This window comes from Malus sylvestris, chromosome 2 (assembly GCF_916048215.2).
Source record: "Malus sylvestris chromosome 2, drMalSylv7.2, whole genome shotgun sequence".
Lineage (NCBI taxonomy): Eukaryota > Viridiplantae > Streptophyta > Magnoliopsida > Rosales > Rosaceae > Malus > Malus sylvestris.
The window spans coordinates 4191202-4214811 of NC_062261.1; the positions used below are offsets into that span (position 1 = coordinate 4191202).

Genomic DNA, 23610 nt, shown 5'->3' on the forward strand with positions numbered 1-23610 from the left:
ATATAATTTAGAAAATGAGAAAGAAAAATATAATTGAAACTAAAAAAAAATAAGAAATAAAAAGAGAGATTTACTATTTTCTAGGAGGTCTTGGAGTTGGCCGTGACAGTAAGAGAGGATGAGCGAATGAATTGGGCCAATTACTTGCTCTCTTGGACTTTGGGCTTTTGGTTTGGACTGGGCCAACTACTTACTTGGGCCCCATCCCAACTTGACTTTTTGTCGGTCGGTATTGACTAAGGTGAACGTGCTAAACTAGAAATTTGAGGTTTTGAATTAGCGAATGAATGTTAAGTAAGAGTGTCATGATCAGACTTGTAAGACTGTCTTTAATAAGAAGTTGTTGCGTTTTGTCAAAATCGGTCCATCTAATTACAAATTGTAACCATATTAGTTGAGTGCATATGCTAAATCACATTTAGTGAATATTCAGTACATGTGACATGTGGTCAGACTTGTAGGGTTGTTCAATAAGAAGTTATCACGTTCTCAAGAATGGAGCTAGATGGAAGCACTTCCCTACCAAAGTGTTTTCCTTTTTCCCTTTACAAGGGATTTGTATCACCATTAGATAGGAGATTCGAACACAAGACCTTGAATTGAGAGGTAAACACTTTTACAAAGGTTCTATGAGCACCTTCTTGTTTACCAAACTTATTGAGACTAAAGGAGGTCTAAACGCCATTTTGGCTAATACTATTCTGTATATATACGAATGGTTTTAAGTTTGGGTTTAATTGGATAATCAGAGAGTAGTGCATCAAACTATGTATATTCAGAAACCGAAAGCATAATTCATATTCCTCTAACAAGTTCACGCAAGTAACCACAATCAGAATGTTAGTTCATAATTGACCATATAGAACGCAGTACAAAAGCACTTAAAGCGTCCAAGTGAAAGTGCTTTCTCCTCATGTAGTTTCATTTAACTTAGTTTCACATGCCAGTCCGTCACACACTCAACTCCTCAACGTTTGGGCTCAAAGCATTCTTTATCCTTTCTGTACGAGAGACAATAAATTTAGAGGTGTGTTATCCACGTCCCTTTTTACTTCTCACACACCCCTTGTTAATTTATGTCCGTTGATCTTCTTCAATTCATCCGATCCGACGGCCGAAAACTAAAAAGGTGTGAAAGAAGTAAAAAAAAGTGTGTGGATATCACACCCCTAAATTTAAAGTTCTTGTGATGAAACCATGTAAAACATTCAGAAATCTTGATTTAACCCTTTCTCAAGATCATAGGTTGTGTCATCTCAACCTATATCTTAGGTCTTATGAGTGCTCGTAATACACTAATATGACGCTTGTTTTCTGGCCAGGACAGAAACAAAATCATGCAGGAAATTGTCATGACAACTTAAGCGTAAAATGCGACCGGAAAAACACTAAACATGATAGCTATGCTTTCTTCGTGTAAACCTTAACAACAAAGACTATACCGTATCCATCACAGTGATATGCGACCATAAGCCCAACTCCAAGGATCACCTTTCCAAGAGCTTTGAAGGCTACAAATCAAAAGTTACATGCAGTGATGACATGATCATGAAAAAATACAATCATAAATTAAAGGAAAACATACCGACTTCTAGTTCTGGCAATTCACTATTGGGCCATATATTTGAACCACAGTATGAGGGATACCTACAATACAGATGACAAATAAAATCTGAGCAGACACAAAGTATTATGTTCTGTTTACGCAAAATCTGTAAGTTCTCAAATAGGATAAATAAAGATAAACATATCCCAGCATAAAGACGACTTGTCCTGGCTAATTCTAAGAAAGCTTGTATCAAATGTATGATAGTTATTCATAACTAACACAAACAACAGTTTGGCCAAACATTACTGGTCTGAGCCATATACTGTGTAACCTCAGACAAAACAGATCCCACATGTACTCAGATTATGATTGATGTCCCAATAGACTTTTAGGCGGTGCTCTGATATAATACATCCAAATTGGGGTGGACCATATAATACACCCCAACGGATCGTTTTAAGCTCCTCCACTGCTAAAGCTATTGCAAAATGCGCATTAGGATTATACTTCTATTAGAAGCGCCTTTCCTTACTAGGCAAATGAACCATATAATACACCAAGATGGATGTTATACACGTTAGCGTTTGAGCAGAATTTTTTTGGTTATCTCATTGTCTCACATTGCTAGAATTGAAAAGTTTATAATATAATAATGTTCGCATATGAACTTGAGAAACGACATACTGCCGGCTGGCCGGGAAGGTGCAGTGAAAGAGAGGAAATGAAGAAAGAAAGAAACATGCATGAAAGGACAAAGACTATCCAATAGATTATATACAATGACTTCTTGGGGTGATTACAGCTATTCAACTATCAATAATGCATTATTTTAGTTTGGAATTTGGAAGCATTTGAAAAGTAACATGACATCAACCACATAATAAACAAAAGTGATTAGAAAAAAACCCAAATGTGAAGGAATAATTAAAAACAATTATTCAAGATAAGCGATAAATGATTCAACCATTTACAAGATATGAACTTAGAACAACAATCTATTGGATCGTTGTATTAACTATTAAGTGGTGCTCTAATATAATATATCCAAATGGAGACGAACCATATAATACACCCAAATGGACCATTTTTAGGCTCCACTGCTAAAAACTAATGCAAAACGGGCATTAGGATTAAACTATAAGAACTAGGATTGCAGGGAAGACAAAACACGCAGGAAAGCTATAAGACTACACAAGGTTTTCACTGTGATTGCATACCCTCAACGTTGTAGGGAGCAACCTTTTTATAATCACTTTACATCAGGGTTTCAAAAACCCTATTTACAAGCTTACATTTTGAAATTCAAATACTATAACTAATTCTGATAAAACAAATATTTAAAAATTCAAATGATTTTAACAGAAGCTCCACTTGATAAGTGTTGTTGACTGAGTAAACCAACTGAAGAGTTTCTGTTTGAAGAGGAAACTTGACTCCGTCTAACATAAACTTGTATTAGCTAGCTTTCCTAGTCAAATGAACCATATGATACACCCAAATGGATGCCATCATGCCATATATAAACGGACCAGGATCCTCTCCTGAGCTAAGGATGAGGATCCTCCTGATCAAGGAGTGTGGGCCGTTGGATGAAAATCCAACGGCTACAAACATGGGATCCCTTTAAAGTTATAATAATTGTAGAACATCGTCTTTGAAAACTAAGATTAAGAACTGAAGTTCTCCTACAACTCTACACAATTGAAAGCCCGCTCAATGGGGCTTGAGTTTTTTGTAAACTTATGTATTTAGGGGAGAGATTAGGGACCTCAGTTTTATACATAGAATTTAATAAGGATCCCTCTCATTAATTGATTCTTATCAAAGAGTAGCCTTATCACCGTGAAACACTAATGCATTATATCAACTAGAAGAGTTCTAGTTTTATCGAAAATGTATCTGACTTGAAATTGTAAAGAAATACAACTCCTGGTAAGTCTACCACAAGTGTCAATCCTTATCTCTTTATCATTCCACATCACCAAGTGTTTGCTCTCATACAGAACTTACACAAATCTCATGTACTTTCATCTAAATTATTTTTCACAACGGTGAATATATTTCAATGGCTTGGTTTTCACATGCCAGTCAGTCACATGCTCAACTCCTCAAAGTTCGGGCTCAATGGCTCGAAGAGAGCTTCCACTTCACTCTGATTCACCTCCCTCTTACTTTGACAGGTTCCACTTCGGATTCTGCATTGACAAAAAACAGAAGCAAAAGATTGTTGAGAGTTGTCCCACATTGGTGAGGGACAAGGCTTGCTATGTGCTTATATGATCTTGGGCTACTTTCAATATTGTCAATTGGTTTTATAATGGAACTTCAATTTCATCATGGTATCAGAGCCAAGTTGTCAACGTGTGAAGCCCAATGGCCACACGCGCTCCACGTCACCTAGTTGTTGTCCACGGTGTAGGCTTGAAAATCCGTCACACGTGCGGAGGCGTGTTGAGAGTTGTCCCACATTGGTGAGGGACAAGGTTTGCTATGTGCTTAATGTCAAAGATAACGATCTTGGGCTACTTCCCATGCCAATTGGTTTTATGGTGGAACCTCAATTTTATCAAAGATAACGATCTGTTCTGATGGAACCTCAATTTCATCAAAGATAGATCTGTTCTGATACAAGGAAAGTAAGATGATTATATAACTGTAGGTCTAGTACAGGCTGTAATGGTTTATGTTGCAGCAACTCCGTCAGCAAGTGATTTTCAAGTAAGGAATCTTGAGCATAATTAACGAACCTGATCCTTGTCCACCAAAACTGCCCGCACACCTTCAGCAAAATCATTCCGCAAAGACGATCTTCTAGCAACGCGATATTCAGTTTTCATCACACCAGTTAGCTGGTATGGATCAAGTAAAGCACATGTTACTCACTCAGAAAATGTGAAATACTACAACACAAAATCTATCAAAAGGATGCAACCTTGAAGAGCTTCATTTGCCCACTCCACCACTACAACAGAAACAATTTGATAGAAAATACTTGACAGCCACGTACAAGCCTCTCAATAGAAGAGTAAGACGGATTTCATTTCATCATCGATAAACAAATGGCATTGACAAACTTACCAGTAGCATCTGAACTCTGCTGCTGCTTTTTAAGTTCATCAATTGTCACAAGAACCGACTTATTTGCACCAAATGCTGAAGTTATTTGAGGTAAAAGACTCCTGAGCTGCGCTTCGAATCTGGGTTGCTGCTGAATTTCGCCACAGTTGTAATTGACAACATTGACAATTGTCTCTCTCGCAATAGTACCTTCGTAATGATCCGGTACTGACCTTGGCCCGATAGGCCAATACCAAAGGCCATTGTTATGGCCACGAAGCTTATACGTGGCTGTCAAGCCCGACACGTGAATAGCATACTCTACTACTGTGTTACATTGTGAGAATTTTATCCAAAATTAATTGACAATAAGTGAAAAAGTTGAAAGATTATGTATGACTTTAATTATGGAAAGAGTGAAGAGGCAATTTCACCAAACTCCAGTAAAAAATTTGCAAAACCAGAACACAAACGGAAAATGAATGATCCTAAGTTCTTAAGAGTTTCCAAAGAAACAAAATTTAAAACAAAGAACATAAAATGATACCAGGCTTTCCAGATTCCAGCTTCTCTTTTCCATGACTCCATCCAAAATTGTACCTAAACATGGATGGCAGGTAAAAGGAAGACAAGCAATAAAACTTTGTAAAGATTCCCAAGAAAAGCAATAAAACTACGTAAATATTAGTTAATAATGTCAAGAGAATAGTCTGTGACAAATCCAAGAGTTGAGATGAGACTATCTTTCTGGCAGGAATTTTTGGAATTTTTCTCTATTGTAAGGAAAACATAGATTGATGTTTGTGTTGACACGAAAATTATGCCAACGGCTTAAGAGAAATTGAAGTATAACAATGGGACTAAAATGACTTACCTACTATGAGGATCTTCAAGTTCCTTCTTCACCTCTTCAGGCAGATTGGCTAATCTAATAAACGAAAACAAAACTCCCATGAGCAGTGCTATAACAAACTATCTTCCTAAATTCATTATGAATTGCAGTTAAAACTTAAAATGAACATGAAAATCCTATGTAGAAGGGATATACCTAGGTGACAAGCGTAGAAGATTCCCACGCAAGGAAGAATATCCTGGACCCTGCAATTGGAAACTCAATGAAACAATTACAAAGATGCTAGAAGAAAATACTTATCAGTTTACAACAAAACGCTAGCTCTCACGAGAATCGATTAGGTATGAAGCATCAAAACAATAACATGAGACAGCATAATTTATGAGCTGTGAATCGAATAATGGAGCAAAATATCGTTGCCCAAACAGCACAATCTACAATCTACATGACGGAGAAATTACCCCGACATTACATATGCAAGTTCATGGGTTCACATGTAAGCATATGGTTTGTTTTTTTAACCGATTCGTTAACAAATTCTTTCTGCACATATAGTTTCAACCCAAAACCAAAAATTCCATTGTCAAACAAATATGCATAATACCAGAATTAAGTAAAAAACAACATACCACCATACTGATACTGATGTGATTCAGAATTAAGCATTTTTAACTTACCAAAACTGGTAATGGAAGAGATAATCAGTAATTAACAACGGTAATCGCATACCGAAATCATACATGAGTGATTGATAGGATTCCCAACCCATTTGGCCCAAATCCTTCTTCAATCTTCACTGACTAGTCTTTGTCCTTGTCCTGTATCAATCAAACCAAAATAAAAAAACGATAATTAGAAAAATCAAATTCTCGACGTGATCGACTGAGTTAAAACATAGCAATTAAACAAAACTATGAATAAAACAATTAGATTATGTTTGGTTGCTGAGAAAATAAAGAGAATAATAACCAAAAAGTCAACTGAAATAGAAGTTTGCTCTAATTTCAACGAATTCTCTTGAGTTTCTGAGCACCCAAACAGAAAAAAAAAAAAAAAAAGCCAATCAAACCAAACTCTCATGCTCAATTTTCTCGCAACCACAAACAGAACTTAGAGGAAGAGAGAGTTACTTGGAGCTCGGAGTAGGATATGGTGACTGGTGTGACGGTGGGGACGGCGGGGTCGGAGGACGGAGGCATAGTTCGACAAGAAATTTGGCGGGAAAGACGGGGGGTTGGAGTGTGGCGGTGGGGAAGAATCCGTGGGAACGAAGAGGAACTTTGGTACGGAAGGAGGGTTTTTATATAGGAGGGAGGGAGAGAGGTTGAGAGCGAAAGGCGTGATTGTCAATTTCAATTTTTTTTTTAAGGAAAAAGAAAGAAGAGAGGTTGAGCATCAATTCCCGTTCCCTCCAAACCAAAGAATATATTCACGATCACGATGTGCGGCAAAAATTGAAGGTGGAGTATTAAATACGTAAAATTATTAGTTAAATTTAAAATTAATTGTGTATTATTAAGAATTTGATTGAAAATGATTTTAAAATGATTGAAAATGTTTTTGGCTAAAATGTTTTTTTTAAATTCAATCCTTAGTAAAACCAAGCAGATCTTAAAAAAGTACTTGGGGGTACTTTCTATAAAAAAACACGAAGTTCTTTTAGAATCCAAAATCAATTTAACAAAAGTATGTCTAGTCTTTTTTATTTTTGAACAAACGATATTATCTACTTTAAAGGAGGGGATATGTTTAATCTCACAATGGACTAGCATAGTAATAATGTGGTTCAAATTCGTTTTTGTCGAGAATCAAATCTAAGACCTACTATTTATAAGTGAGGAACAATACCTTTATATCGTAATACTAAGTGATGTGTTTATTCATTTTTAAAAGACTTTAAAACCAGCCCTAATTTGTATCAAATTCTAAAAATTTGAATTGGGATGTAATATGTATTGGGTCTTTCTTCATTCAATAATATTTGGAACTTTAACGAAAAGTTCCTGATACTGTTCATTTTAACGAAAAATCATATTTTTACACTAAAAAGACAATTCTGATACTGTTTACTTTACCCTTTATTTTGTTTTTATCGTTAAAATTCGAAGTTTTTAAGCTATTTTCATTAGTTTTCTTATATTATTTACGTTGATTTCGGCAAAAAAGGATTCAATCGGGAAAAATAACAAAATGGGAAATAAGAATATTCTAATTAAGGTTTTTATTAATTATTTTAGGCGGATGGTTCATGTGAAGATTATGAAACACTTTAATTCTCTAATGTGCGATTCCATCTCGATCCAAAGCTAACAGTAAAAAATATAATTAAGGTTGTTATTAATATATATTTAAGCATGTGTCATGTTATTAAGTTAGACAGTCAAAAATATATATCGGATGTTATGAGAATATGTGTGGCTATCAAGTCCGACACGCGAATAACATGCTCTCTACTTCTGTATTACACTGAGGAGTTTATCCAAAATCAATTGACGATGAGTGAATAAGCTGAAAGATTATACACAACTTTAATTACGCAACGAGTACAGAGGCAATTTACACCAACCTCCAGTCAAGAATTTGGGCTCACAATCATTAGCCAATACGCTTTTTTTCTCATGCCTTAAGTTCATAGTTTGATATTCTGGTGTCCTATGACCCTGACATGACAAGTTCCACTTTTTGTTCATTATCTCGACGAAACAATCACATTTACCCTTAACGGCACGGTTCGGTTCCGGGTATAGAGTATGGGTTGGGTTCCGTTACAGTTCCGACACTACTTAGCACTGTAGAGAAGGAAATAAAAAGACAACTTGCTTCACTCAATGCTGGAAAAACAGTTTCTCCTTATAATCTAAACAGTTTCTCTTTCTCAATGCTGGAAAAACAGCTTGCTTCACTCATAGGAAAGAAATTGCGCCAGAGTATAGAAAAGACATACCTACAGATCCTCCTCCTGGACTCTTTGCCGCTATACGTGAAAACCCAACATCTGGGAACAAACAAATTACATTCTCTGGCATAGCAAGAACAGTCCTCTGAAATGTATCCATACAAAGTTAAGACACAAAAAATTCAAAAAGGCAACGTAATTCACAACATTGACAATCTCTGTCTGACAAGGCAATAATACCTCTGTAATGATCCGGTAGTGACCGTGACCTGATAGGCAAACACCAAAGCCCATTGTTATGCCATCCATGAAGCTTATATAGGGCTTCTTGTAGTCAGAGATTTTGCATCTTAGAGAATACTCAGCAGTGAATACCTGAAAAACGTGCAGCACAAATATCATACCAGCAGCCTCTCAATCTTAAGAAATGGTAGCTTAGAAAAGATATGAATCCTGTCCAACCAATACAAGTCATATTACCCAAGTTAAAGCAAAATCAAGACTAAACAAATGATCAGATGTTATAGGTTGCCCAAGAATGTCAAACATGAAATTATAAAAGAAAAAAAATAATCGTATGTATTGAACATTAATAAATACATGCTGAAAGCACAATCTTAGCCGCAATTTATGACATTTATACAAGATCGAATAGCTAAAGAAATTAAAGAAGTAGCAGAACTCATATAAGAGATTTTCACTGAACTTTTAGGCTTACCAACAAATACATCATTACGAGTCTAATGCATGAATTTTGTTAAAAGGGGCTGGCTTGCTTGTATTAAGGCTTAATCATCAACGATTTTGCAAGGGTCAATCGTCTTGCTAGTTGTAAATCTATTCACTATGAAAATTACCAAAATACATCTTATATGGTAGTGAAGGAAGTCATCTTATATTATCTGGATTTTAGAAAACGGTGTAAGGTTATAAGTCTGTTATTCTATATAGTTAAAAGGACACAATTAGACCTCAATCATATTCGGTGGTTGGTTTTTGGCCGCGATCTGCTTCACATCACCGCCTGCAGGTAATCTAAATCTGGGTTATTACCTATCAATGAATCAACGTGCCAACTTAACGGACACCATTTATCTCTATATGGCAAAAAAACAACACAAAAAGGAACAATGAAGTGAAACAATAAACAACATGACATGAAACAGCACGAACATCAAAGACCAAAAATCTACCACGTAAGCACCTAAACAAGAAATAACTTTAGTTCAAAGCAAAGCGTAATGTAGAAACCTTCAGCACAAAAGGTGTGTTTTTGTCCTTTTGAATTTCGGCAACAACCACTTTAATGTCCTTTCCTGCATTTACCATGATTGGTCACTCTCAAAACCTTACCTAAGAGACCCAAAAACAAAAATAACCGCCAAAAGAGCTAAACATACATATCTAGAATAACTTATTTAACTACACGCTAAAATGGAAGTGTAAAATTGCCAAGAAAGATAAGAAACTATTCAAATACGAATTCTGGGCATTACCGCCACAAAAGGCACGAGCCGAGCGGCTATCAACAAGGACACACTTCACATTTGGGTCAGATTCCCATTCATCCAGATAGCTCTTGTATTTCACATCCATATCTGCGTTTTCCAACAATTCCCACTTAAACAGAAACACAAAATTCTTCGAAAAAAAGCTAACTTGTTCGAAATTTGAATCCAACGTTTCGTCTTATAACAAATGCAATAACATAGATTTGTAATCAATACGATGCCATAAAGTTCAAGCTCAAAAATAAAGAAACAATAATCTTCTTCTGCAAGATTGTATTTCATTTCACAATAATCAATTACACAGATGTTAATATATATAGCCTTTGACTTTTTACATTTGTACCCTTGACTGCCTTAACTAACCCTTTAACCATTCTAACAAACCACAGTTATTAACTAAAACTAACCACATTTAGTTTTACCAAACTATTTTACAGTAACAGAAATGGATGACTCATCCTCCCTAGTAAAAAATTCAAGTCATCACCAAATCAAAAGCATTTACAGATATATACATATATACATATATACATATGCGCGTCTGTGTGTTTATCTACATACCTAGGTTCATGGCGTTGAGAGCTCGGGGGGTGACCGAGGGTGATGACGGCGACGCCAATTGGGTGGACGCTGCTCTTGACAAATGCGTCGGCAGAGGCCATGATCCCAAAGGTGCGGAGAAGGCGAGGGGATTTGGAGGGTTTGTAAAGAGAGAGCTTCGAATTTGGATTGAGGAAGAAGAAAGCGGACGAATGCATCGCTCGTCCTAATAAGCTTCCCATTACTTCTGTTTGAGAGTGACTGTGTCAGTGTCGGGAGAGAGATATTTTTGGTGCTTCTGAACCGGTCTACCCTTGATGTTACGGTTAAATTACCGGGAAAAAGAACTGCCGCCATGGCCACGGAGGGAACGTTGAAATTTGAAAGAAGTGTTGAAGTATGGACTTGCCTTCATTTATTGAACTTAGAAATCGAAAACCGAAAGAAGCGTCAGACTCAAACATGTGACGATGACGATGCATCACCACCTTGGTTGTGCCTCTGGATCAAAAACCTACCATCACCATCAAAATCGTGCATATTTTCCTTCTTAGGTTTGTCCCATACTAGATTAACCCCTGTTCCCTTAATTGATTTATAGTATCTCCCTGGCATTTCAAAAGTTACATCAACTTTATCCCCACTTTGCAAATTGAGCTTATCGTTCAATATTTGTCCTTGCCAAAGAAACCATTTTTCAAATACATCATCGCGCATTTTTATAACCCAATCTTCCTTGCCTATGCAGGTTCGCAACTCAGTAGGCTTGGTATTATTTATATCAATACTGGCACGAGGATGACCATCTTTCCATCTGATATAAGGGCTTGATTGATCAAGATTTGAGCAGTAAAAGCATAACAGAGTCAGCCCTTCAAAATTACGACCATCACTCGAGGGGATATCAAAACTGACTTTATTACAATCGTTGACAAACTCGAACCAATCAGGAACATAATTCCCATTGAGAAAAATGCCACCATATCCACAAGAAGTCCATCCCTATATATACAGCGCAAGCGTCATATCTATATATATATACATGTACATGTGCGTTGTGTGTGTGCATGTGCGCAATAGGAAGACAATTAAAGAGAGGGAGATACCTTTAGGACGTTCCTCCTAAAATCAGCTGTGAGTTTGGGGCAGTCCCTCATATCAATCCATGTCATCGAGTTTAATGACTTATCCAAGTCTGGAACCTCAGTGAGTGCGTGTGAATTACTTACATTCAGTTCTCTCATATTCGACATTTTCGAAAAATTGGGCATTGTTACCAAACGGAAGCAATAAGATGCATCCAGAAATTTCAAATTTGTTGGTAAATCATAGATTGTATAAAGCCTGAAGCAATTATCTAACCACAGACTTTCAAGCTTTGAAAGATGACTGAGGCTGGGTAGGGTATGAAGGTTAAGGCAGAAACTTAACCACAAATTTTCAAGTTTTGAAAAACAACTGAGGCTGGGTAGGGTAAGAAAACCATTATTTGAGAGATTTAAATTTCTTAAAGAGTCTAAGCCGTGTAACGAATCGGGAAATTGCAAGGGAAACTCCGATTGCACACACGCTAGAGATAAATGAGTGAGATTCTTCAATCTTACTGTGGAACGCGGTAGTTGTCTTATGGCTGTGGTAGTTGCTTTAAGTACTCTCAATGATATCATCTTCCCTAAATCCTCGGGCAGTTCACTGAATTGCCAACAATCATCAAGAACAAGAGTCTGAACGGATTTGGACCTGTAGAAATCCCCAGGAAGAGAAATAAGATTCTTGCAGCGTGTGAGGTTCACCAAAGAAAGTTTTTTAAGATGACCAATGGAGGGGTGAATCTTGGACAAACTCCTACACCCTTCCAATATCAACTCTTCAAGATTTGGGAGATTTGAAAAGTCTGGTGATTTTTTTAAGTCAGAGCAACTTCCGAGATTAAGGACTTTCAAGTTTTCAAGCAACTGTTGCACAAAATCAAAGGAAAATTAAAATTAATATCCAAAAGGAATATCTTAGGAAAAAAAGAAGGAAATCCAAAAACAAATAGAAACATAACATCATCATCTGTAATCGATTGTACCTTGGAGCCCTCCCAAACTTGTACCAGGTTGCTAGACGTTATTTCTAAAATAACTAGTCTTGGTTGATCAAAGAAGTCATCTGGTATGGACTTTAAAGGGCATCTTTCCCAACACAACCATATTAACTCTTTGGGGAGATGTTTGTATTCTCCATTGACCTGCACGTTGTAGAGCTTGAGCAGTCTCAGTTTCTTCATATTGGCAAATGCTTCTGTACTGAACCTAGGCATGTTAGATCTTGGAGGCCAAGGAGGAGGGATACCTAGAGCAAGTCCTTCAACTTCTTCAGTTCCCTGTTAACAAAAGGTTATATTCATGTGTAAGAAACGGATTATTTGCATACGTTTACATGTATGGATACAAGCAAGTACTATTGTTGGCTAATTGAGATGAATGTTACTAAATGTATAATACACATCTGTGAGTTATATGTGCTTTTCATGTACAATGCATTAATTCAGAATTTTATTGGAAATGTACTTACAGATTTATCTCTCAATACTTTAATGACCTCTTCACGGTTCCACAACCTACTCCATTTTCCAGGGTGACAGGGGGATTTTTCAGAAATGATTGATTTGGCCATTTCTCGAAGCAAATCATGCATATTCAACTTGTTGTCTTCAACAGTTATAAGGCATCGTTCACGGAGGTCACTAATTCCTATTGTTGCAAAAAAGTTACATCCATCTAATATTTTTGCGACATAGTCCTTATCATGTCCAATAAAGAAACAAGATATGTCAAGGAATATAGCCTTCTGTGTAGGATGTAGCATTTCAAAGCTTTCTCTTAGCGGTTTCATTATTCCTTCATTAGGAAATGTTTTCAATTTCTCCAAATGACTTTTCCACTCTCTTGGGGTTCTTTCAACCATAGAAGAACCTAAAACTTCAAGGGCTAGTGGCAAACCTCCACAGTAAGAAACAACCTCTTTTGAGAGTTCAAGATATCCTTCATTAGGCCAACTATTTCCAAAGGCATGCCAACTAAAGAGCTTCAGAGCTTCATCTTCATTCAATTTCTTAAGCGGATACGTCTTGTCCACTTTCATGTTCACTTGCTTTAGTAAATGTTCATATCGTGTCGTTATGATAATTCTACTTCCTGGGCCAAACCAATCACGATTTCCAGCTATTGCATTTAGTTGTTCCACTTTGTCTACATTGTCAATAATGACAAGTACGCTTCTACGTTGGAGATGATTTTTTATCACACTGATACCTTGATCAACACTGGATATCTTAGACTCTGTCTGTTTCAAGATGCCAGAAACAAGTTTTCCTTGCAAATCAACCAGATCATATTCACTAACGTTGGCAAGGAAACTTTTGAATTCGAACTTATGATGAATTTGGTTATAAATGGCTTTGGCAGCTGTTGTTTTACCCAATCCACCCATCCCCCAAATTCCAACCATGACAACATCATTTGATCCACCACCTGAAAGATAACTGATAATATCTTGAACGCGAGAATTGATTCCAACCGGGTGCTTGGCCACATTTAATTCGTTTGCGCTTGGAAGCCATTCCGTAATGATCTTGCCAACAATTTCTCTAATAAGCTTTGCTTCACGCCTGAAAATTAAATTCCTAAGCATTAGTGGGACTCAATGAACAGTAGGAGGTATCAGTCCATGGACAATTTTCTTTCCTTCATATATATTCTAACTAGCTACTAGCTAGTATGTGATTTTTTTACCAACTTGATAAAAGAAATAAATTCATTAATTAATTAAACTCTAATTACGGTTTAGGTTTTATATGAGAGGTTAAGGTGTATTAATTAAGCATGTTAATTAATGTTTAATTAGCTTCTGTAAAATGTTAATTAAGCATGTTAATTATATGAGAGATTTAAGTCATTCACTAAAATGTTTCAAATCTTGAAAAGCAGGTGAATGATTACCCATTGTCAGTGATTTGAAGATGTTGGCCAGACAAATTTGCAGCTTCTGTAAGAGCCTTTCTCCATTGCTTTACCCTTTCTTGTTTAGCTTCACGTTCCTTGTCATCTTTTTCTTCACGGATGCCCTCTTCATGCTTCTGAAATGCTTGAGCTAAATCTCCGTTCTGCTTCCTAACATGTGAAGGATCAACATGATAGAATATTGGCAAAACACGTCGCCCCAGTTTGTATCTGCACTCCATGATCTTCACCAGCTCGTCAAGACACCAACTCGAGTCCGCATAACTCTTTGAGAAGACAATGATAGAGATCCTCGCCTCTTTGATTGCCCGGAACAGTTCCTCTTTTATTTCTTCCCCTCTTTCTAGATCGTCCTCATCAATATAAGCCTGGTATCCCCTGTCTGTTAATGTCGCGTGGAGGTGGCCCGTGAAGCCATTGCGTGTGTCTACACCGCTGAAGCTCAAGAACACGTCGTAATTCCAAAGGTTTGACTTGGAGGAGGATGAAGAGGACGCTTCGTGGGTTGTCATGGCGGTATCCACCGTTATGGCACTGCACTGGTTCAGATCATGACTGAAAAATGGCAGTAGTTGTGTTCGTGCTGTCGAACGGATGATCCTGAAATACCTAAACCCAAGTCAAGCTCCCTTAGTCAACAAGAACAAAGTTTAGAATATAATAATGTTGGCGTATGGACTTGAGAAACGACATAATGTTGGCTGGAAAGTGCAGAAAAAGAGAGGAATAGAGGAAAGAAAGGAGCGAAAGGACAAAGACTATCCAAAAGATTCTTGGCTGTGATTACAGCTATTCATAGGAGAAACAACGGACATATTTTCATAGGAGAAACAACCTGCTCATCTTCATATATAATACATTTCAACGGACATATTTTAATAGGAGAAACCACGTTAGTTTGTACTAGAAATTTTTACCCGCGCATTGCTGCGGGATTTGAAATTGTATGAAAGATTATCTTTGAAATATATAATAGATTGTGTGATTGAAGATTAATACCATCTACATTGAAAACGTTGGAAAAAGTTTTACATACAAAATAATTTACGATACAATCCACATACAAAAGATAGTAAATTTTTTTCTATCTACATGCATTATGTTAGCCGACCCCACTTAGTGTGAAAAGGTTTTGTTGTTGTTGTTACATGCATTATGTTATGGAATGAAATATATATATATATATATATATATATATATATATCAATGTTTTAAAAGGCTCGCCTAGGCGCCCTGTGAGGCTGGGCTTTAGGGTTGCCGCCTCTGTTTTAAGGAAGTGGGCGGAAGGCGCCAGAAGGCGCTGTCGGAGCCGCCTAGGCGCGCCTCAGGGGATTTATTTATTTATTTATTATTTTACTCCCAAACCCAAATTTTGGGTAGGGTTTTAACTACCTCATACCTCTTCTTTGCACCATCATCTCTCTGCCCTGTTTTCTAATTTTTATTTTTTATATAATGGATGTGTGTCGTCTGCATGCATTGTTATATGTGTGCTCATTGTGCTTTTCATCCTCTATGTTATATATATAATATAATATATGTATATATATGTGTGTATATGTATTTATAATATATGTGTGCTCACGGTGATTATTGATTAATAATCTTCTTCTTTTTTAATATAATATATGTGTAAACTCAGTGTATATATTAAAAAATTTAGGTGTCGTGAGGCTTCGCCTCACGCCTAGGCCAGGCTAGTCCCTCGGACGCCTCGCCCACGCCTCACGCTTTTAATACATATATATAACTAAGTTCCAGAATATGTAAACTTCATAACTTGGAAATTTTTTGACAAATTAATCAGATTTAACTGTGGGACAGCAAGGTCGCCTATAAAGTTGCGAAGTCGTGGAAGCATAAAGGACAAATAACAAATGAGTTTTGAGAAATTATTCCACAAATGTCATTCTGCAAAATGTATTAAAGACGATTGGTATAAGATTAGCAATCATGAGTAGTGTAACAACATCAACAAAATAACTATAAACCATAATTGAACATAATTCAAATTTCGTTTTGCAAAAAAAAAAAAAAAGAAAAAAAAAAAAAAAAAAAAAACAGACTTACAATAATTCAGCCTTCAATCCTGAAGTCTTATTCAAAGAGCCAAACTTGAATGCAAGCTTTCTGAAAATTTCCAAACAAAATTGAAAAATAGGTAACACCCTAGTCAGAAATGAACCGAGGTGCGAGCTTTCTAAGAAACCCAGATGACAAAATCAACAAAATAGAATGGAAAAATGACTTACACTTAATAAGGCATGCTCGAATCTTGATCTAAAACTGGTGGTGGTTCAATTGTTGGTCACCAACTCTAAATGAAGAATTCATCAGAACCTATAAATTTAAACAAAAAATTTTCCAAAATCAACATTTACTAAAAACCAGTTACTTGGTTATCATGCATGATGGCTTGCCAAAGACTGAATAAAGGAAAGCACAACTTTACTTGTATGATTATTTTCAATGACATTTAAAAGGTCAGATCCAAATGAAAATAAAAGTTAGGACTTCACAAAACCAATTAAAAATCTAATTCCAAAGTTACAAACATCCACCAAATGATTCCAGGTAAAGTTTTAAACTCAAGGTCAGACCCAAATGAAATTAAAAGTTAGAACTTCACAAAACCAATTGAAAATCAGATTCCAAAGTTCCAAACACCCACCAAATGATTCCGGATAAAGTTTAAACTCAAAAACCCAACAGAAACAAAAGCATTGGTGTGAATTAACTGTATCTAATTGAGGAAACTAAAACAAAAGAAAAGCAAAGTATATACCTCAAAATGTCAAGCAATTACGTTCTTCCTCTGACGACCCAAAACTCTGAAAACTCCACACAAAAAAAAGGTAAAGCCATTAGCAATTCATAGCTTTTAAAATTAGCAAAAACTTGGGCAACAATAAAGATGTGTTGACAACCATCACTCTTTCTCCTTATGTATTTGAAAAGATAATTTATAAGCAGTTTATGTAGTCATTCTGATCATGTTGCATATAAATTCCTTTTCTACAGAGTTCAAAAATATATGGCAGTTTATGGCATCTGTTGAATAACATGGTTAAAAGATTTAAAATTGATACATTCAATTTTTATGCGTAAAACTATAACATATAGCTAAAGCTATTGGGTCTATATATCCATATCAATCATGTCCTAATTGAATGTTTATCGATGTAAATAGATGATTTCAGTCATGTGATAACATGTTTCTTGATAGTATAAGCTGAAGTTTGGTCTAAGTTGGATAAAAATCAACCAAAATCTTAATAAGAGACTCTTTTAACTTTTAACCAAAAAATGAGCACCACAATACTACACTTATAAGTTTTATCATGCGCAAAATACACAGCACTGATTGCCACTTTTAGATCAGGAACAATACTTTACCAGAAGAAAACAACAAAACACTCAAAACCCAGAAACAGAAACACAATTAGGACTCAAAACTCCTAAAAAACATGAGAGAGAAAGAGAGAGAGAGAGAGAGAGAGAGAGAGAGAGAGAGAATAAAAAACAATATTATTTTTCACACAAACTCAAAATTGCTTATAAAATTACAAATCAAAACAAATGAAAGCAAATCCAAAATTGCCCTAAATTAAATCAGATTAGTTAAATGTTTGTTGCCCTACAAATGACATTACACCTGACAAAACTTGCTTTGAAGTTGATATTTTGGTCAATCCAGGGGAATTGGAGAGACTGGTTTTGGAGCAGTTGTCATGGAGAATACCATCTCCCTGTTGAGTGATCTAAAAAAGGACTTACAGCTTCTGCTGGCCATAATAATTTAGGAGGCCCTTCTCTACAGATTTTCTCAATAACTTTCCTTTTTGTAGCTGGTTAGATTGCAACTCCAAGAATTGCTCTGAAGAGATATATACAAACAAAATCAAACTAAAACTAAGCTATTGGAAGAAATTTAGAAAACACAAACACTACTACAACTCAGAGTTAAAGTCAACAGAAACCAAATGGTAGAAGTTATAAAAATATATGGTCATGAATCGAGAACTTCATCAAACTAACAGCAATAAAATCTCATATGATCTGTCAAAAACCAAAAAAGAGAGAGGTAATTTCAAGACCTTGTAACGCCGAGGCCTCGTACAGTTGTAGTAATAATATATGGTTGATGCACCTGTTGCTCAATCAAATCCTTTGTCTGGCTAAATAAAAATAAAAATCTATAAATACATTCACGTCCAATTTATGAGAAATCATGGGAAAGCAAATGCACTGATAACGGAATCATGAACATGAAGAACTTGCCAAAAAGAAAAAGAAAACTTCTTATAGTGTGCCAAGAACATCCTCCTACTTCTAGCAAATTTTTTCTGGCGTTATCCACTTCTCAAGTCATAATTCAACCAGCAACTCAAAGTCTATAGTGTATGAAAAAGTGATATCTTAGTTGATTACCATGATAATTAAGCAGATTAAATGACGACCCATAAAGCATACAAATTCAGAAAAGAAAAGGTTCAAAACTGCCATAAGAAAACGCAGAATATATAAACGGAAATCGAAAGAAGAGAAGCGAAAAAGGAAGAAAAAACCAAACAAAATTATTAGGTCTGGGATATACCTTTATCTGTAACACCACAATCATCAAAGTCAAACACAAACAATCCAGAAATTTGTGGAAAATACCAATAAATGCTCAACTAAAAACGAAAGAAATCGTAGAATAAGTTTACCTGTTCTTCCCCTAATTATACTGGAATACAATTCACCACTAATATTCTCGTCATCCTCTTCAGCCTGAAAAATTTAGCAGAACATAATGATAAGAATCTAGCAGTATTTCCATTGTTTAAAACCCAAATTCCAGAAATCATGAAAAATGGAAACTTTATATGGAAATTGAAGCTTTACCTGCAGATCTGCAGCAGCAAACGGAATCCAACGGCATGTACCTCAAAAGTGAGAGAGAGTGCTGAGTGAGATAATCGATAAACAAAACCCCCCAAAATCACAAAAGGAAAACTGAACAGAAAACAAATTTGCAAATCCAAAATCACAAAAATGAAATTGAAACACCCACACTGAGAGAGCTGTAAAACTCACAAAAATGAAATTATTTGAATCGAATTGAAGAACGGAGGAAAATTCTACTGGTTCATTGGTTTACCCGGCAAGAAAGCACCTTGTTTGTAATTCGTGAGAGGTTGGACAGCGAGAGAGAAAAACGAAAAGGAAAGGAAAAGCGGAGAAGAAGTACCGATTATCGACGCGTGGGTAGCATTCCACAGTGCTAAGTACGAAAATGAACGGGGAATGGGGAGCTGGCTGAGGGAGACAGAATTCCAGAAGCAGCGTTCTGATTTTTTTTTTTTATGAGAGAAAGCGGAATGAAGAGAATCGAAAAGAGGAGGAATCATTTTAAGCGATGATCGGCGCGTGGGAATTGAAGGCCAATTTGCCATTTTGCTGTGAACCCATCCATTGTAGAAAGAAGCATCAAAATACACAAAAGTCAAGACTTGGCTTGGTTTATATAATTAATCAATAATATTCCATAACATGAGCTGGGTTCATATATCACACAAGGATCTAATAGATACTAAGGTTCTAATAGATACTAGGCGCTAGTCGAGCGATGAGTTAGGAGGCTTAATGTCTAAGTGGATTTAAGTAAATTTATTATATATTATATAAATAAATGCATTTTTATACTTAAAATGATACATAATTGTATTGGGATATATAAATTGCAAAATAAAATGACATATATATATTATAAAGTATTATAATATAATGAAAACACGAGGAATACGCATATAATGAGTATTTATCCAAGTATTTAACAAATCTATATTTTATTGGAAAAACAAAATACAAAATGAGTGTTATAGATTTTCTGTCTAAATAAGAGTTGCTACTTAAGCGGGTTAGGCGGACGCGCAGGTCTAGCGCACTTTCTTAATTTTCAAACGCTTAGAGACTAATTGGGACGGTGGTCAACCGCCTAGCTCTAGGCAGGGATTTTTAGAACAGCAATTATTTGTTCTCCTAGATCTTGGGGTCCAAGAAAATTATAATCACCCATTGTTCAATCTTAATACGGTCGGTAGGCGGTTATTTAACCATTTTGTTATATTTTCTCCTTTCCCGTTAAATTAAGTGAGTAATAATAATTTTACTGGATCCTGTAATCTTGAAGAACAAGAGTCTATATCACATGGACAAACATAATTAGGCGTAAGAAAATATTGAAGAATAAAATTTTGTAAATGAAATGATATGGAAATTGATGATTGGATTATTACTTAAGCATTAATAAACATATTCGTTCTTATTAGTGACATGTCATTTAATTTGTAAATTTTATTTGATATTCTTTTTCTATATATTTATAAATTCTTTCTTTAATTATAAGGGTAACTTAGTAAATTCAAAAGCAAATATTTGACTTAAGGGGTTATTTGAAAGTGAATTAAAACCTAAGGGGGTGTTAGTGTAATGTCTCAAATGTAAGGGGGTTTGGTGAAAACTCGATAACTTCGGAGGATGTTAGTGTAATGTCTCAAACGTAAGGGGATTTTCTGAAAAATGGCAATGTTTGTGTTTGTGTTGCCGAACAAATAAGCTCATTCAATCAACAAGAACAAAGTTTATAATATAATAAATGTTGGTGTATTGACTTGAGAAACGACAAAATGACGGTCGAGAAGGTGCAGAGAAGAGTAAGAGAGAGAGAAAAAAAAAAGGAAAGAAACGAACACAAAAGGACAAAGACTATCAAATAGATTGTAACAATGACTTTTTAGCGGTGATTACAAGTACTCCACCATCAATAATGTTTTATTTTACGTTAAAATGTGTAAGCATATAAGAAGTAGCATGGCAAAAACCACATAATAAACAAGAGCAATAGGAAAAAAGATCCAAATGTGAAACAACAACTAAAAACACTTATTCAAGGTGAATGGTAAATGCTTCAACCATTTACAAGATTCAAACGTGGAACCACGATCTACTGGACGGTTGTATTAACCATTAGGCGGTGCTTTAATATAACACATTTAAATGGGGGTGGACCATAATACACCCCAACGGATCGTTTGAAGCTCCTCCACTGCTAAAACTATTGCAAAATGCGCATTAGGATTATAATTCTATTAGAAGGGCCTTCCTTACTAGGCAAATGAACCATATAATACACCAAGATGGATGTTATACACCTTGGAGTTTGCGCATAATTTTTTTTGTTCTCATTGTCTCACATTGCTAGAATCGAAAAGTTTATAATATAATACCGTTTGCGTATGAACTTGAGAAACGACATACTGCCGGCCGGCTGGACGGAAAGGTGCAGTGAAAGAGAGGAAAGGAAGAAAGAAACGAACACGAAAAGACAAAGACTGTCCAATAGATTATAAACAATTACTTCTTGGGGTGTTTACAGCTAAATGGATGCCATATATGCATATATAAACAATGTTTTCAAAGGATGAAATGACTTTCTTGCCGGTATGGGGGAAGAGGAAAGAAACTAGCACGAAACTGCAGACCCTATCGATCCATTATAATAAATTTCAATGGTCCAAGTTGTAAGTTAATTGTGCAATGTAAAAACTTATTCACAATTATCAACTTAACCACGTACTTGTGGAAGATATCGTCTCAAAAAACTAAGATTAAGAACTAAAGTTCTCCTGCAACTCTACACAACTGAAAGCAAGGCTCGCTCAATGGGGCTTAAATTTTCTGTAAACTTGTGTATTTAGTGGAGAGAGCAGGGACCTCAGTTTTATACATGGAATTCAATAAGGATCCCTCCCATTAAGTGATCCTTATCAAAGAGTAGCCTTATCACCGTGAAAGCTAGAAAAGTTATAGTTTTACCAAGAATGCATCTGACTTGAAACTGTAAAGAAATATAACTCCTGATAAGTCTACCACAAGTGTCAATCCTTATCTCTTTATCATTCCACATGTCTTTAATCAAATCACCAAGTGTTTGCTCTCATGTAGAACTTACACAAGTCTCATGTAGTTTCATCGAACTTATTTTCTACAACGGTAAATAGATTTCAATGACTCCGGTTTTCACATGCCAGTCAGTCACACGCTCAACTCCTCAACGTTCGGGCTCAATGGCTCGAAGAGAGCTTCCACTTCAGTCTGATTCACCTCCTCTAACTTTGACGCGTTCCACTTCGGATTCTGCATTGACAAAAAACAGAAGCCAAAGATAACGATCTGTTATGATACAAGGAAAGTAAGATGATTGTATAACTGTAGGTCTAGTAGACGCTGTAATGGTTTATGTCGCAGCAACTCCGTCAGCAAGTGATTTTCAAGTAAGGAATCTTGAGCATAATTAACGAACCTGATCCTTGTCCACCAAAACTGCCCATACACCTTCAGCAAAATCATTCCACAAAGACGATCTTATAGCACCGCGATATTCAATTTTCATCACATCAGTTAGCTGGTATTGGTCAAGTAAAGCACATGTTACTCACTCAGAAAACGTGAAATACTACAACACAAAATCTATCAAAAAGGACGCAACCATGCGATGAATGAAACGAAAAGGTAGAAAGTAAGACTCGCTGGATAATCCATTAGAAAAACTAATGAAAATAACTTGAAAACTTTGAGTTTTAACGATAAAAACAAAATAAATGGTAAAATGAATAGTACCATGTTTGATTTTTTAATGTAAAAATATAATTTTTATTAAAATAAACAATATTATGAGCTTTTTATTAAAACTCTATTTTCCCAAGCGCAGATGCAATTTTGGAGAAGTAATTTTGCGTCAAATAAAGTGAAAAAGGAGCACCCTTTCCAAGACCTTGAAAAGCTTCATTAGCCCCACTCCACCACTGCAACAGAAACAATTTGATAGAAAATACTTGACAGCCACGTACAAGCCTCTCAATGGTATCTTCGTAATGATCCGGTACTGACCGTGGCCCGATAGGCCAATACCAAAGGCCATTGTTATGTCCATGAAGCTTATAAATGGCTGTCAAGCCCAACACGTGAATAGCATACTCTACTACTATATTACATTGTGAGGATTTTATTCAAAATTAATTGATAATGAGTGAATAAGTTATGTACGGCTTTAATTATGCAAAGAGTGAAGAGGCAATTTTCACCAACCTACAGTCAAGAATTTGGGCCTCACAAATCACTATCCAATATGCTTTTCTCTCATGCCCTTCGTT

The 23610-nt window shown here is 35.9% G+C and overlaps 2 protein-coding genes and 2 pseudogenes across 2 annotated transcripts; all 4 read right to left on the reverse strand.

Moving 5' to 3' along the window:
- Positions 1-3541: 3541 nt before the first annotated feature.
- On the reverse strand, positions 3542-10595 carry LOC126588064 (3-hydroxyisobutyryl-CoA hydrolase-like protein 3, mitochondrial; annotated as a pseudogene).
- Positions 5057-6919, reverse strand: LOC126595414 (uncharacterized; annotated as a pseudogene).
- A 252-nt stretch (positions 10596-10847) lies between the features above and the next one.
- LOC126595166 (disease resistance protein RUN1-like) lies at positions 10848-16541 on the reverse strand. The gene is made up of 7 exons (XM_050261550.1): positions 16484-16541; positions 14393-15022; positions 12966-14061; positions 12481-12774; positions 11833-12361; positions 11513-11763; positions 10848-11408 (listed from the first exon to the last, which is right to left on the reverse strand). Exons 2-7 carry the CDS (start codon positions 14923-14925, stop codon positions 10863-10865), a joined length of 3249 nt encoding a protein of 1082 aa, XP_050117507.1. The 5' UTR covers positions 14926-15022; positions 16484-16541; the 3' UTR covers positions 10848-10862.
- Positions 16542-22469: 5928 nt separating this feature from the next.
- Positions 22470-22886, reverse strand: LOC126595420 (3-hydroxyisobutyryl-CoA hydrolase-like protein 3, mitochondrial). Its single transcript, XM_050261725.1, has 2 exons — positions 22761-22886; positions 22470-22630 (listed from the first exon to the last, which is right to left on the reverse strand). Exons 1-2 carry the CDS (start codon positions 22848-22850, stop codon positions 22493-22495), a joined length of 228 nt encoding a protein of 75 aa, XP_050117682.1. The 5' UTR covers positions 22851-22886; the 3' UTR covers positions 22470-22492.
- Between the last annotated feature and the right edge of the window lie 724 nt (positions 22887-23610).